Source organism: Chiloscyllium punctatum, chromosome 44, assembly GCF_047496795.1.
Source record: "Chiloscyllium punctatum isolate Juve2018m chromosome 44, sChiPun1.3, whole genome shotgun sequence".
Lineage (NCBI taxonomy): Eukaryota > Metazoa > Chordata > Chondrichthyes > Orectolobiformes > Hemiscylliidae > Chiloscyllium > Chiloscyllium punctatum.
This window is the reverse complement of record NC_092782.1, coordinates 27,743,568-27,759,859: the sequence shown is the minus strand read 5'-3', so window position 1 is coordinate 27,759,859 and position 16,292 is coordinate 27,743,568. Positions and strand designations below refer to the sequence as shown.

The 16,292-nt window shown below is 38.5% G+C and overlaps 1 protein-coding gene across 4 annotated transcripts in view; it reads left to right on the top strand.

The window, feature by feature from the left end:
* celsr1a (cadherin EGF LAG seven-pass G-type receptor 1a) overlaps positions 1-16,292 on the top strand; it is a 310,556-nt gene that overhangs the window by 161,408 nt on the left and 132,856 nt on the right. For all 4 annotated transcript variants that reach the window (XM_072562553.1, XM_072562552.1, XM_072562551.1 and 1 more), the window contains exon 3: positions 6,153-6,791. In XM_072562553.1, coding sequence (XP_072418654.1) covers positions 6,153-6,791 — 639 coding nt within the window. The remainder of the gene's footprint in view (positions 1-6,152; positions 6,792-16,292) is intronic.

Genomic DNA, 16,292 nt, shown 5'->3' with positions numbered 1-16,292 from the left:
GTCTTGACCTGTCAGCATGTCACCGAGTGTTTATGATTGGAGTTCTTTATTGCTATTAAGATTGACATAGGATTCTTTATCAAGATATGAAATGGAACTAAAAAATTTGATTGAAAAGCTGAGTTTCTCCCTCATTTATGTTCACATTAGGAAGCTCAATGCAACATTGAAAGTGGAGTCGCAGGTAGACGGTATTGAAGAAGACATTTGGTACACTAGACTTTATTGGTCAGCGCATTGACGATAGGAGTTGGGAGGTCATGTTGAGACTTTACAGGACATTGATTAGACCATTTTTAGAATACTGCTTTCAATTCTGGTCTCCTTGCTATGGGAAAGTTGCTGTTAAACTTGAAAGGGTTCAGATAAGATTTATAACGATGTTGCCAGGGTTGGGGTGTTTGAGCTATAGGGAGAGACTGAACAGGCTTAGGCTATTTTCTCTGGAGAGTCAGAGGCTGAGGGGTGACCTTGCAGAGGTTTCTAAAATCATAAAATCAGGATAGGTTGAATAGCTAAGTTCTTTTTTCCCAGGGTGGGAGAGTCCAAATCTCGAGGGCATAGATTTAAGGTGAGAGGGGAAGGATTTAGAAGAGACATAAGGAGCAAAGTTTTCAAGCAGAGGGTGGTGCGTGGTGCGTGTATTGAATGAGCTGCCAGAGGAAGTGGTGGAGGCTGGTACAATTACAACTTTTAAAAGGCATCTGGATGGGTATATGAATAAGGGTTTAGAGGAATATGGGCCAAATGTGACAAATGTATCTAGATTAATCCAGGATATCTGGTTGGGCATAGACGAGATGGACCGAAGGGTCTGTTTCTATGCTGCATGGCTCTATAATTCTGTAGCAATGTATACACACAATCCATCTTTTATATCCTTCAAAATAACTACACAGCCATTAGATAATTGTTATTTAGCAAAACATAACATGACCAATTAATCTGTTGATAGGGTTAAAAAAAAGGTGGTTTATGTTACATTTGAGTGCAGCTGGGTATCACCGCTTCTGAGAGTATATCCAAGAAAATTGCTTCTTAAAACACTTGATAAGCTGCTTAGAACAACCAACATCTCTGTGCAACGTATTTGAAAAGTATAGGCTAGAACTCATCTATTAGGTAACTGAAGTTGTCTTTACCATGGATGTTAATTAAATGGATTAGAGAGAGTTGCAACAAATAGTCGAGAGTTTTTGTTAGGAGGCTGATGTTTTACTTCCACCCTCTTCACTTCATGAAGGCATTTAAACATATTACAACAATTCTCTGATCAGAGGTGCAATAAGTATGACTGATGTCTGATTATTAGAACCTGCCAAACCACAACGTTCCAAATTGTTTGGTATCTATTGTAAATAACAACACGCCAGATTTTCTTCAGGATCTTTAGTACTGATCAAAATACAGATGGCAGGAAAGGGTTTATCATACGGTCGTGCTATTTGGAGTTGTTTATTTACTCTGTAACTATTCCTATTTTTAAAACATTATTGATTAATCAAACCCTTTTTTTTGGTTTAAGAATTCCTGGAGATCGGAAATCCACATTCCAAAAGTCTGCAAATGTCCAATTTTCACTATTACTTACCTTGTTAACAAAAACAATTATCTAGAAACAGTGTGAGATTACTCCTGGACTGAATCTCAACATTCAAAGAGCATTTACTACCAAATCAGACCCATTCCAATTTTTGTGATCCTGAGATTGTGAAACTTGAGTTGCTTCACCCTATGAACATACGCCTTTTTATTCTTTGCAATCTTAATAGATGCCTTCTGAAATTTCTTACAGCTAAGATCTATGGGCAGTTCCCTACTTACCATGTAAGTGACACCCTCAAAACATTTAAATTCACCAGGCATGATCTACTCTTCATGTATCTGTACTGAATAGCTTTGGTCAACAGCTATTTTTCCAGGTGCTCTTTCATGTTTATTTCTTATAACTTTCACGTAATTCATGTATCTTATCCTCTGTCCCCTCCTTGTTTTAAATAATGGAGTGAGATTTGAAATATTTCAATCTGAAGGCAAATTTTTTAATTCAAAGGGTTTTGGAAAATTGTGCCAAACTTCCAAATTTATTTCCTGAGGAAAATCCGATCTGAAAGATTTGTTTATTTTGTTTTCAATTATTTTCTTAATTGACTTTTTATTTACTTTGAGACTTGCAGTTAATCCAATTAAGACTGCCTCCCCTGCCACCACCCCTGGTTTGGCATTTTTAACTTTGTGTTGCTCCAGGTAAAACAGCACTTCCAATTTTACATATTGTGTTCGCTGATCACCCTGTGGTTTCGTTTACCTTTGGGGAGAGCACACACCAATCAAGTGACCAGTTTGTGGAGTGAGGGGCAATGTTCCACAAGTATGATTCCAACCTTCCGATTTCCTGTGATTTTTACCTTTCTGTCTTCATCCTGTTATGTGGTGAGAATGAGGGTCACTGGATACCACTTCATTTTTTTGATTAGTCAGTTCATAAGTCTTCATGTCCTGATATAGCCTTCAGGATTCAACTTTGAGTTCATCAATATCAGATCATAATCTCTGCTCTGTTTTCTAAATTACAGTCTTTCAAATTTCTGCTGTTGCTATTTAGGCTGCCTTTTTTTTGTTTGATTGCCATCAATTTTAGTCTCTCTACGCTTCAGGCTCACTGCCTTTATTCCTGATGAAGGGCTTTTGCCCGAAATGTCGATTTCGCTGCTTGTTGGATGCTGCCTGAACTGCTGTGCTCTTCCAGCACCACTAATCCAGTATTTGGTTTTCAGCATCTGCAGTCATTGTTTTTACCTTGTTGATCAATTTTAGTCTGATTGCCCCTTTTGTTCTTTCACCTCTTTTGCTTCCTCCCTCTGATGAGGATTTTCTTTTGTTCTTTCTCATGGGAGGCCCTTCTCTGCTTCTCCACTTGCTTAAAGCTCGATTTTTGTTTTCCCCAATTCTTAAACAAAGCCATGGATCTGAAGCAGTAGCAATATTTCTGCACAGGTACTGAGTGCATCCAGCATTTTTCTGGTTTTATTTCAGATTTTCACCATCTGCAGTGTTTTCTTTGATGATCATGTTTCTTTGCTGTCATCCTTAACCATCAGACAAGTCTGCCATTGCCTTCTTCCTCATTATCCTCTTGCATCTGACTATCTTTAATAGATCCACATTCTCCTTTTACCACTCACTCTCCCTTTTCATATTTAAGGATACTTTGATTGTTGCATTTAATTGTTTTTCACTTTATTGTCCATCCGGAAATTATTTTCAGCCACATTCCTTGTTTGTACAAAAGTTACAGTTAAATGAGTAGTTATAGTAAAACTACCCTCTTCCACAAGTCTGAAAACACTTTGAAAAAGATACAAAACTTGAAATTTAAATTAAAAAGCAGTCTATCACCCATGTGGCTGCAATGTAGTATACAGCAGTTTTAGCCCTTGCAAGTTTTTTTTCAAATTCCCCTTTGGCAGATCTTATCACTTTTATCAGTGGATTTTATAGCTCTCCCACCCTGTAGGATTTGCACTGCTTGCAGATTATCATTACTCAACTGTGGTTAATGTAAAGTAAACTCCAAGCCCTATCAACTGTAAAAACAAAGGATCGTTGACATCAACCAAGTCCTGAAAATAGCTTTTGATAGATAAGCTGATGTAAAGTAGAGGATTGTTGCAAGGTATCAGGGCTTTACTTGCCTATCTGCCAAGCTCCAGTTGCCAGGTTACGTTATAAGAATATGATAAAATAGGATTTGTCTGGCATTCTCACTGTTCTGCATAATGAAAAACATGCAGGTTTAAAACATTTGGAAATCATTTTAAAGAAAAATGGTTAACCTAATGGCTTCATGCCTAATATTTGTTTTAAAACGTAGTGACAGTTGGAATTTGGGTTACAAAATTGAAAAGTATGGAATACTAGACTATTCAAAACCCCTAATCCTGCAGATTTGAGTTAATGCAATTCATGATAGTGAAACTGTGCGAAAGGTCTGGAATTTGTGTGATGTTAGTCCTTCATTTTTCATGATATGGGGAATCACTTTTAAAACCTTGGGGGTTACTGTGTCAACGTAAAAATGTATCTTGCTGAAAAGATATCAATTGATACAAAGGCAGCCCTTCTCAACCTCCTGACTATCAAGAGCAACGTTAAGTCTCCTGTTCTAAAAGGATTTGGCATACAAAACTTCTCCCATGCTAGTTTTTATGGTGAAAATTCTACAACTGTTACAAATCTGAAGGAAAAGCAGAAAATGCATGAAATACCTAGCAAATGAGTGAGCACCTGTATATTGCCTGACATTCAGATGTATAATCCTTCATTGGCTCTGAGACAGAAAAGCATTTTCAGTTGTGTTGATAAAATTGGAAAAGTGAAGAGGTAGTGAGGGAGAATCAACAGATATTATTATCCACAAAATGGACATCAAGTTTAAAACAAATAATTTAACGTAATCCATTCATTCAAAATATGCTATTGGTATAAGAGTTAAGTTTTCAACAATTTAGCAGAACTGGAATCTATGTTCAAATGATAACTTAGAACTGGAATAAATTAGACTAAAGCAAACATTTCAAAATCAACCACTGGATGATGGGTAACCATTTGAGGTCAACAGGGTTAAGGCTGATGATTGCAGAATGTGAGTTGTTTGGGGCAGAATGTGAGTGGTCAAGTCTTAGTTAAGTTGGAGTTTGCAAGGGGTTAAGATAAGATGCCTGGCATTAGGTTTAGGGAAATTAAGACTGGTATTAAAAAAAGGTGACGGTGAGGATTCTGTAATAGTGAGATAAGGACTCAAGCCACTGATAATTTGGAGCTGGAAATCAGAGGTCTGGATTTTGAAATTCCTGAGAGATTTGAAACTCAATTCAGAATTAAACAGAACTCTGAAGTAACTGATAGTGAGGCTCTGTAAGGAGAGATTGTCTTGAAGGCTGCAGGTAAGATCCTGAGAGATGAAGGGGCACAATTAGAGCCAACAAGCCTAATTGTAATATTTGACCAGTCATTTTTGGTGCTCTGAAGCAAATTAAAAAATCAAGTTGGGAGAATTTGCACAAGTAGTGGTACAAGAGTTTGTTGATGCTTCATTTAAAAAAATGCAGATTGAATGTGGATTGTAATTGAATAGCAAGTAGGAGTCCATCAGACTCTTTGAAAGAGAGATTGTAGGAGGTTTGAAGGAGAGATAAATAGTTGAGAAGTATTCCATGGGTCTCTTGCAGGTAAAACAAGTCTGAGGGCAGGGGGAAGATGAGAAAATTTAAGAGTCTTATGGCATGTTATGGAGCTTGGTAGTTCAAACAAGAGATCTAGTTAGTTGAGCAGATAACCTCAACCTTGGACACAAATTCACAAACTCACTGCTGCCAGTGGAAATGAAAAAGGAAAGGCAGCAAGAAAGATCAAAGGGAACCATTTGCTGTGAAAGAGAATTTGAATTTGGTTTTTGGAAACAGTTTTTCAAAACATTTTATGATGGATTTCTATTGTAATAACATTGCTACTATTTCACTTTCATGTTTTCCCTTAAGTATAGAGTACAGAATTAAAGAAACATTTATACTCTCATATATATATATATATGTGTCCTCAGGCAATATTTAAAATATGCAAAAACGATTGACTAATCACAGATGCCTTTCATTTAGGCTTTGGCAGTGCAGTTGTGTTGCGTGTTAAGGTTTTGTTTGATGTGCATATGTAATAGAGACTACAATGACACTGACTTGAATATAACATTCCCTGATTGTATCCCATTTCATACTCTGAATCTTACAGATCTAAATCTCTCTCTTTTGCTTTTAAATGACTTCTATCACATCTCTGACACCATGACTAAAATAATATTCCTCCTCTTGGATCATGATTTTGTTCTATTGGAGCATTTTTTGTTCTCCTTCTTACAGCACCACACCCTACCCTCTATAGCCTTAATTCACTTGTAGGTTTGTCAGATGTGGATAAGAGAATTGTCTGGGAATGCTAATGCATTGGTTCTTCAGTGATTGGTTGCAATCATTATTCTGAAGTGCAGACAGATCGCAGTAAGTTCTCCACTCACTGTGCCAATCATTCTAATAACATCATATATGCTTCTCTATCAAATTGTAATGGTTTGTTTTGTTTTCTCTCTCTCTCTCTAGATGGTATGCACATCATTACTGCACTGTGTACATTGAGAGTGACCATCATCACAGAAGACATGCTAACAAACAGCATTACTGTGCGTTTGGAGAACATGTCCCAGGATAAGTTTCTGTCTCCACTGCTGTCGCTCTTTGTGGAAGGAGTCGCTGCTGTGTTGTCCACAACCAAAGATGACATTTTTATTTTTAATATTCAAAATGACACTGATGTTAGTGCAAACATTCTGAATGTGAGTTTCTCTGCATTGCTGCCAGGTGGAGTAAGAAACCAATACTACCCTTCAGAGGATCTTCAGGAACAAATTTACCTCAACAGGACGTTGCTGACCACCATCTCCACTCAGAGAGTCCTTCCCTTTGATGACAATATCTGCCTGAGAGAGCCCTGTGAAAATTACATGAAATGTGTCTCTGTGCTGAAGTTTGACAGTTCAGCTCCTTTTATTTCATCCGACACTGTCTTATTCCGACCCATTCATCCCATCAATGGACTGCGTTGCAGGTGTCCTCCTGGATTTACTGGAGATTATTGTGAAACAGAGATTGACCTTTGTTATTCAAATCCATGTGGTAGCCATGGTCTCTGCCGAAGCAGGGAGGGAGGCTATAACTGTGAATGTCGTGAAGACTATACAGGTAAGTGTCTCTCTATTTGAAATGTATTTATTTAAGATGAAGACCTGATTCTGCTTTAGAATAGATTGTTATATGAATTTTTCAATCTATACACCAAAACAAAGTAATATAAAAGGTCAAAATTATGAAATAAAATCAGAAATTTCTGGAAAAAGTTGGTAGATCAAGCAGCATCTGTGGGAAAGAAGCAAAGCTCAGGTCAATGAACTTTCATCAGAATGGGAAAATGTTACCACTATAAATTGTTTTAAACAAATACAGAAGCCATATACCCAAGATAGGCAGCGTTCAGGCTCCTGAGCATGGGGCTCGTCCATTCCATCTGCTTTTCCTTTTTCCTCCTTTTTTACTTTTTTTTTACTTTTTACTCCTATTTACCCTCTGGTGGAGAGCTCAGTCACATTGGCACTGGTAGTGATGGGATTGATTAAAGAAGGTGGGAGGAGGTAGGAAGACAGCTTTGATGGGGTCCGAAATGAGACTTTTGATGGGAGCTTCAGGGGCAGCTTTAGTAGTGTCAGCATTGTGAGCCCGAGTCCTGGTGGCGGCTTCATCAGTGGCTACATTGTGAGTCCCTATCAGGACTCTGGCGATGCTGTGGTGATTGCTGAGTGGGACTCTGCAGCAAGGTGTGGCTGCAGCAATAGAACAGAAATCCTGTTGGCGTGGCAACGAAGCAGTGATAGTGGCAGTTTTATGGGCCTGGAGTGAGATTCCTGTCAGCAATGGCAGTGGGTAAAGAACAAAGTTGAACAATTGTTCAACTTCAGATGGATACCAAGAAAGCTGTAAATGTTGAAAGCTAGGTATTTTGATCAGAAACCTTTTGAATAGTTCAAATTTTGAACAATAGAGTTTTTTAAAAAAAAATCAAGTCTCAATGGACATTTGTGGATGGATAGTTGGTCTTCACTTTTAGGTCTGACTTGTGTCTCAGTGGATCTAAAACCATGTAGTTGGAAATACACTTTTCCATTATCCCAACTGGGCCATTGGCTGATATCAGATATGGATGGACAGGAAAACCCTGCATTTATGTGGTGTGGCCTTTCACAAATGCTTCACAGTCAGCGAACTGCATTTTTAAAAAATGTAATAATTTGTTTGTAGAATCTTAGGAAACCAGTTTGCATAAAATACAGAACCACAGTAGCAATAAAATAAATGACCAGAAAAGATTTTTTATTGATAGCAATTGAGGATAAGTTTCCAGAGGGCAATTCGATAAGGTGCCACATAAGAATTTATTGTAGAAGATAGCAGCTTGGTGGTACCTGTATTGAGGGTAATGTATTCGGGTGGATTAAGGATTCATTAACAATCCGAAGAAGAATAGGGATTAATGGGTCTTTTTCAGGCTGGAAAGACTTCACTAGTGGAGTGCCACAAGGATTATTCCTTGTGCCGGAATTATTTATTATCTGCATTCATGTTTTGGAGGAGAGGGCAAAGTGAAATGTATCCAGTTTTCCCCCGATACAGAAATTGGGCAGGTTGTGATTAAGATGTAAGGAATATGCAAGAGGGTATGGATATATACAGAGGGTATGGGTCAAGTGAGTGGGCAAAGACTTGGCAGATGGAGTTTAATTTAGCAAAATATGCTGTGCACTTTGGTAGGAAGGATTATTAGGCTGACTATTATTTAAATGAAGAGAGACTGTTTTCAAAAAGAGTGCAGCAGGATCTGGGTGCTCTTGCGCATAATCACTAAAAAATAATTACTTGCTGAACCTGCATTTAAAGGTGGCAGGTGGAATTTTGGCCTTTATTGCTAGAAGGCTAAACTTTAAAAATAGAAAGTTTTATTGTCTTGAAGGCATCATCTTGTTGTAAAGCTAGATGGAAATGCAATGGGCACATGCCTCTTTGACAATGTTAACCTAATGTTATTCATTGTTTTAGCATACAGTTACACTAGATGACAGATTTGTCTGACATGAAAGCCTTTTTTCTGACCAGTATTTGGAGCTCTCATCTTCAATTGCAGTGTTTGGATCTAATTTATCAGCTGGCCTTGCTTGTCTGCGACAAGGTCATCTCATTGAGCTTACATCACAGATAAGTAGATATTGATCAGAAAACTGCCAACAAAAAGGACAATCAAACCTTTAATCCAGAAGCGGTGGTCAGGAAAATTCATGATTTCTTTAAATTGTCTTTTGAATTTTCCATTGTGTCTGACAATATTTAGAAAGGAATTCTGTAAAGGGATTGCATCAATTGTGAAGATGAAGATCTGGACCCCTCCCCAGTGGGGTTGGGAGTGGTTGGGGGAGTGCGGTGGTGGGGGGGGAGGTGTTAGATCTTCAAGGAATCTACTGGTCTTGGAAAATAAATACAGATCCTCTGACTCAGCAACCCTTAACTTGGAAGCCGTGCAGCAGGAAGGAAGTTGACATGCATCGCTCTATGGCTGACTGGGAGACTGGAGAGCTGCAGACAAAATGAAATCTGCACAAAATGCAGGAACTCTTGGATGGACGATGCCAGTGGGCTAAAAAGGTTGAATTGCTGGGAAACGTTGAGCAGCTGAATGGTTTCCGAAAAGGTTGACTTGTTGAACAAGAACTCTGGAAAGCTATAGCATCAGGATTTTCACAACTTGAGGGAGCAAGCTGGTAGAAACATGGCTAATGATAATTGTGCCCATGAAACTCTGGTGAATGCTGCTGTTGGATAGTCTGCTTGCCTGCCCTGTTTGAATAAAGAGCAACATATTCTGGAATTGTGTATCAATATAATGGCACATGTCTGTGGAGAGTGAGGCAGGTGCTTGCTTTGAGCAAGGCCTATCGATGTTCTGTTAATTACAGTGACATTTATCCTTCCATTTGAAAGATTTGCTGGACAACTTGTGTTCCATTTATGTTGCTTCTGACTTGCGTTAAAGTACAAAAAGTGAAATCTTGGTAATGTCTTTGTGATGGGGAGGTAATTTGATAAATTTGATTATGTTGGTTTACAGTTTTCTCTGGAATCATAGCACAAGCACTTTGCATCAATGTAGATGGGACTGAATTGTATTGGGAGCAGCAAAGTATTGGAATAATACAATAGTACAATGACCGAATAAATAAAAGGAAACTGTAAATAAAAGTTAATTAAGCTAAAGTGCTTGAACCTGATCATTTAAGTTGAAGGATCTGAAGGTGGAAATGTGCAATTTTGGTATTTTGGGATTTTATTGAGAAGATGAAGATAAATGGCCAATGCGGTGTCTGTTTTTGAGGGATGGTGAACTAATCTGAATCATTATAGACCAAAGTAGTGTAGGTTGAGAATATGTTTGAAACTTTCGTTCACGACTAAATCAGTAATATCTTGATTAACATTACAGGTTTAAGAAATAAGATTGTTCTTACAAACCCGAGAGTTGTTTGAGTTGATGTGCTTGATAAATATGGTCTAGCTTTTGACAAGTTGCAAGACATTAGTTGATAAGATTAATTGAGATTAATGAGAAGATAATAAATGAAATCAAAGAGTGGTTAGAAGGGACAAATTCAAGTTGGAGTTAAGGTCAGCTTCTTTATGTTTGGGAAAAGGGTCCTGGTCTGGAACTGCTTCTGTTTGCTGTGTATGTAAGTGGTTTGGATCAAGAGCAAAAGAGAGTTGAGTCTACATTTGTAGAAAACACAGAAGTAGAAGGCATTTTAAGTAATTCTGTGGACCACAGGAACCGGTAAAGCGACAAGAGTTTAAAAAATAACAACTACACTTTGAGCAGGGAATAGTAACATGATGTAAAAGAGCAGAGAGATTTGAGAGCTGAGGTTGACAAGCTATTAAAAGCAGCATTTCAAGTGGATAAAGCCATTATGAAAACAAACAACAAATGGAATACTGTGTTTCTGGCAAGAGGTGCAGAACATAAAAGTCAAGATGTACTTTGTGAACTGTTTTGTAAGCTACAGCAAGAGTACCGCATGCAGTTTTGGGCGCACACCTTTGGAAGATGTTGATCTGAGGCTTGAGAAATCTACAGAGGAGGGTCACTAGCACACTATTACATTGCATGAAAAAATACAAGCATGAAAATAGCCCTGAGATATTCGGGTCCATTTAATTAGAGCAGAGGGCATTCTGAGGTGATTGACAGCGATATTTAAAATGATGACAAAATGTTACAGCATGAATAGAAAACTCGTTTTAGTGGTTAATAAGACATGGATGTAAGATGAAATATGAGAGATTTGGGACAGAGAGCAGAGAATATTTATCAATACGCTGCAGTTACATTAGCAAGAGTTAGTGATTGAAGCAGACTCCATGTCAACATTTAAGAATAGGGAAGGTAAGAAGTTGAAGAAAAGGAAAAAAACCTGACAGGTGTATAAGTGTGGAGAAAAATAATTGTTCACTTCAAATGATTAAATCAAACAGGCAATTTTCATATTGTAATGCCCATGTCATTCTCTGCAACTACTGCTGGGAAGAAGCAGCTAGAGGTTTTCAAAGTAAATGAATGTTTTGTTAAAAGGCTAAACCCAGGTGAAATATGATCATATGAAGATATGAAAATATGAAAAAGGCTGGAAAAGTCACCTTAAGATAAAAAACATAAAGCAATTGCCAAGTAGAAGGCAGTGAAATCAAGTAACTCACAAAAAGTAGAAACTGGCAAGAAAATAGGAGAAAAGCCATAGTCAGAATTTGCTAGTCAGTTTTCAAATCAAAAGTTGCACTGAAGCCAGAAGTATTGTACTTGAAGTTTATTTTGAGCTTGTTTGGAATATTGTAGAAGGCCAGAGGCATTGAGGTGAGACCGGAGATGGATGGAGGAGTTGAAATGGTGAGAAACAGGGATAATATTAATGCACAGAATGGAATATTCAGCAAGCAATTACTTGTCTACATTTCCCAATAGTGAGTAAACCTTTGGGTGGGGGCTGTGTGGGGAGAGGGGGAATTTGGAGTTAAGCAATTCTGAGCATTCTTGTGAAACCACTCGAATTTTGTTTTGTACAATTTGTTTCCCCTTGTTATGGGGCCAACTACATTTGCAGCTCCTCTTGCGTCCTGAATTTCATTTGCATTTTGATAAGCTGTCTGTAACTACCCCAAGTGCAGTAATAAATAAAACCCAAATGATTGTGCGATTTATTTGAAGCTGCCCATCGTTCCCTCCTTGATGCTGTTAACTGAACAGCAAAATACATTTGTAACAAAAACACAACTTTACAAACAGCCTTGCATTTGTTTAAAAAAAAATCTATTGAGAAGTGGACAGGAAGTGCCAAGTAACTGTCAACTATTTGATAAATTCCCTCCATGTGATGAAAGGTGAGGGTATAATTCAGTGTAACTTAATCTCCAATCTTTCCCTCTTACTGCCTCCATATCCACCAAACACGCTGCTTCCTCTGCACAGCAATTACACTGCTTTTCTTCCTTCTTGCTGACTTTTCCATAAGCTAATTATTTATAATATCTTCAGGTGATGATAGTTGACTTGTCTTCATATGTCTAGGTTTGCCAACATGAAAGGATTTACATATTTGACAATCATCTACAAAATTGGATTATACAACAATTAGCTAATTACATTTGGAACTGGCCTGGTTTCCTTTTCTAGAGAGTCAATCTGAAAGGAGACAACCTAATGGTTACGTTTATATAAGCCAAGAAGAAGATAACTGTGTGAAATTTATACAAACGGTGCTGATATAGTCAATGATTGAATCTTTAAGATGCCTCCATATAAAGAGGTGTTGTCTGAGACTATGACTTTGAACTGGTGAGAGCAGGTGGAGAATGTGACCCAAAATGATCATGTGTGTTTTGACCTTCAGAAATGACCGATTTACATTATGATTTTTTAAAAGTAGTAGTAGTATTAACATTTAAAAGGAGATTATTTAATAAAGAAGGAGTGCAGATGGGCAATGATGACAGGATCCCAGTTACATGTTACTGCAATTTCAGTTTTTTTCAGGTAGATGGTATGTGATAATAGATCATATCAAAGCACATCATCAGGATACTCATACAGAATATTCTCTTGGAGGATATTAGTCGGTTTCTGCCTCCCACTCCTGACAAGAATATTTTGTCTATTTTGTTAGGCCAGTGTTCTTTTAAATTGTTTTTAATCCGATGACAAACGTCTTATTGAGGAGTTTCATCTTTGGTCAAGACACAAGAATTCATTTATGGAAAACATTTTATCAAATACAATCTTGTCGAAGGACAAATGCATTTGTCAAGGTGCTCAGCTTTGCTGGTGGTGCTTACTTTAAATTTTGTAGACTGTGGATGGGCTTAAATTGGATGGGCTAGTGAATTGGTTACTTTCCCATAAAAGGAAGACGATTGGTGAAATTATCAGTCTTGTTTGTGGGAGCTTGCTGGCTGCAATTTGGCTGCTACATTTGCTAAATTACAAAAAGGTCAACATTTTACAAATACTTCAGTTGACTGTCAAAGGCTTTCCTGTGAATATTCAGTGTTTGCGAAAGACATACATCAATGGAAATTGTTCTTCACCAAAGAAAAATACTATCTGTGGCCTTGTTCCTATGGGAAGGATGTTGTAGAACTTGAAAGGATTCAGAAAAGATTTACAAGGATGTTGCCAGGGTTGGAGGATTTGAGCTGTCGGGATAGACCATATAGACTGGGGCTGTTTTCCCTGGCGCGTCAAAGGCTGATGGGTGATTTCATAGCAGTTTATAAAATCATGATGGGCATGGATAGGATAAATAGACAAAGTCTCTTCCCTGGGGTGGGGGAGTCTAGGACTACAAGCATAGGTTTATGGTGAGAGGGGAAAGATACAAAAGGGATATAAGGGGCAACTTTTTCACACAGAGGGTGGTGCACATGTGGAATGAGCTGCCAGAGGAAGTGGTGGAGGCTTGTCCAATTGCAACATTTAATAGACATCTGGATTGGTATATGAATAGGGAGGGTTTAGAGAGCTATGGGCCAAGTGCTGGCAGATGGGACTAGATTAGGTTGGGATATCTGGTCAGCATGGACTAGTTGGACTAAAGGGTCTGATTCCGTGCTGTACATCTCTAACATTCCGTGACTCTGTGGCCTGCTTGATTTATAAAGGAAGATCATTATAAGCAATTTGATTTGTTTCAGTTTAATTCAGCCATATTCCCAGACTTGCGATTATAACTTAAACAATTCCAAGATTTTCCTGACTCAGAATTCCATTTGATGTTTTCATCACTCTCTTAAAAATAAGTTGTTGACATTAGTTATGAATTGTTCTTTCTGTATCTATCTGCCTTTGTGCAGTTTAAAAATCTTTGTTTAGTTTGTATCACTCTTGCAGACATTTTTCCCAAACTATTTCATACTTGATATACCTTTCTCAGATCATCTCTCTGATACTGAGCTTCAAAGCTGCAATATCTGTGTTAACAATAACGACTGAAGGAGTAAACTTTGAAGGGATATAGAGAAAGTTGTTGTGGTTCTGTTCGCCACGCTGGGAATTTGTGTTGCTGATGTTTCGTCCCCTGTCTAGGTGACATCCTCAGTGCTTGGGAGCCTCCTGTGAAGTGCTTCTGTGATCTTTCCTCTGGCATTTGTAGTGGTTTGAATCTGCCACTTCCAGTTGTCAGTTCCAGCTGTCCGCTGCAGTGGTCGGTATATTGGGTCCAGTCAATGTGCTTGTTGATTGAATCTGTGGATGAGTGCCATGCCTCTAGGAATTCCCTGGCTGCAGTCTGTTTGGTTTGTCCTATAAAAGTAGTGTTGTCCCAGTCGAATTTATGTTGCTTGTCATGAATTCGACTGGGACAACACTACTATTACAGGACAAGTAGTAGAATTAATTAATAGAAATAGTAGAATTAACTAGATCCATCTTTAAAAGAGCTGGTGCAGACTTTATAGGCCGAATCGAAAATCACTGCTATCTTTGACAATCCAATTAGCTGTACAAATCTGTAAAATGTGTAAGCATTCTCTAGGTAGAAGCATTTTCTCATTGGAATTAACATCAGTGACCTTTATTGTTCTTGCTGTTAGTTCAGTTATTATTCTAGTAAAGTTTTTCCCCTGCATTTGTCCCATTAGTATCTCAGGCTGTGCATGTGTGGAAAGTACAAAGGCATATTTTCATTCCACTTACTACTTTTAGCAATAAGAAAGGGTGTGAGTATCAAGTTGTTTATCTTCTGTTTGTATTCACCTCTAATTTTGCCACAGAAGCAGTGTGCTTCAGTGACCCAGTTCAGCTCATGTCATTAACAGGAAAATGTACTGGAGGAGCTATTTCATTGAATGTTAAATTAATCTGGAGTTCCTGCTGAGCTGATGCCTGGCTGGAAGACTGCCCACAGAAACTGATGCTCCAAGCTGTGCAGCTGCCCTTTGAGATTGAAGCATCTGCAATGGACCAATCTGCAACTTCCATTCACACCAGCAAGGTCACTGCAGGAGCACCATAATGTGGGAAATGGATGCTTCTTGACCACCAGACCCAAACACTGCTTTGAATGTACGCAAATAAAGCCCATAACGACAATACTTTGCACTCCCCATGCTTGAGGAACACTAATTCCTGTCACCAAACAGGAGCTTGACCCCTACCCTGTTCACTGACACGTGTGGTTTCTCCAGCCACTGAACTCATTGTTGTGCACTGCAGGAAACTGGGGCGGGGAGTGGTGATATCTGTCAGATTTGAGCCATCTTCAGTGCAGGCAGCTACCTGGGATACCCATGTCAGTGACATCACAGGCAATGCAATTGCACTTGCAGGGAGTGTGCCCTCTGCAACTGTGGCATCAGAAAACACAGACTTTCTGTAAATACCTATATTAATATGCCTGCTTGGCACCCCTCTTATCCATTTGAGTAAGTCAAACTATTAAAGTAGTTCTGAAAGCCATTAACATTTTTCAAATGGCACTGGGCAATATATCATTCATTTTCTGTAAAAATAAACAAATAGCCAACTTGTTTGAGGAGGTAATGAGCAAGTTAGACCAAGGAGAGCCAATGGATGTTATCTATCTGGACTTCCAAAAGACCTTTGATAAGGTGCTGCACAGGAGGCTGCTGAGTAAAATAAAGGCCCATTATATTAAAGGCATGGTACTCACGTGGATAGAAGCTTGGCTGTCTGGCAGAAGGCAGAGAGCGGGGATGAAAGTGTCCTCCTCAGGATGGAAAGAGTGACTATCGGTGGCTAAGAAGTGGCAGATGAAATATAACATAAGAATGTGTGAGGTCATGCACTTTGATAGGAAGAACAGAAGTATGGACTATTTTCTAAATGGGGAGAAAATTCATAAATCTGAAGTGCAAAGGAACTTGGGAGTTCTAGCCCAGGTTTCTTTTATGGTAAACTTGCTCATTGAGTCGGTAGTTAGGAAGGCAAATACAATATCATTCATCTTGACAGTATAAAAGCAGGGATGTACTTCTGAGACTTTATAAAGCTCTGGTCAGACCACATTTAGAGTATTGTGAGTAATTTTGGGCTCCATTCCTTAAGAAGGATATATTGGCCCTGGATCTGGTCCAGAGGAG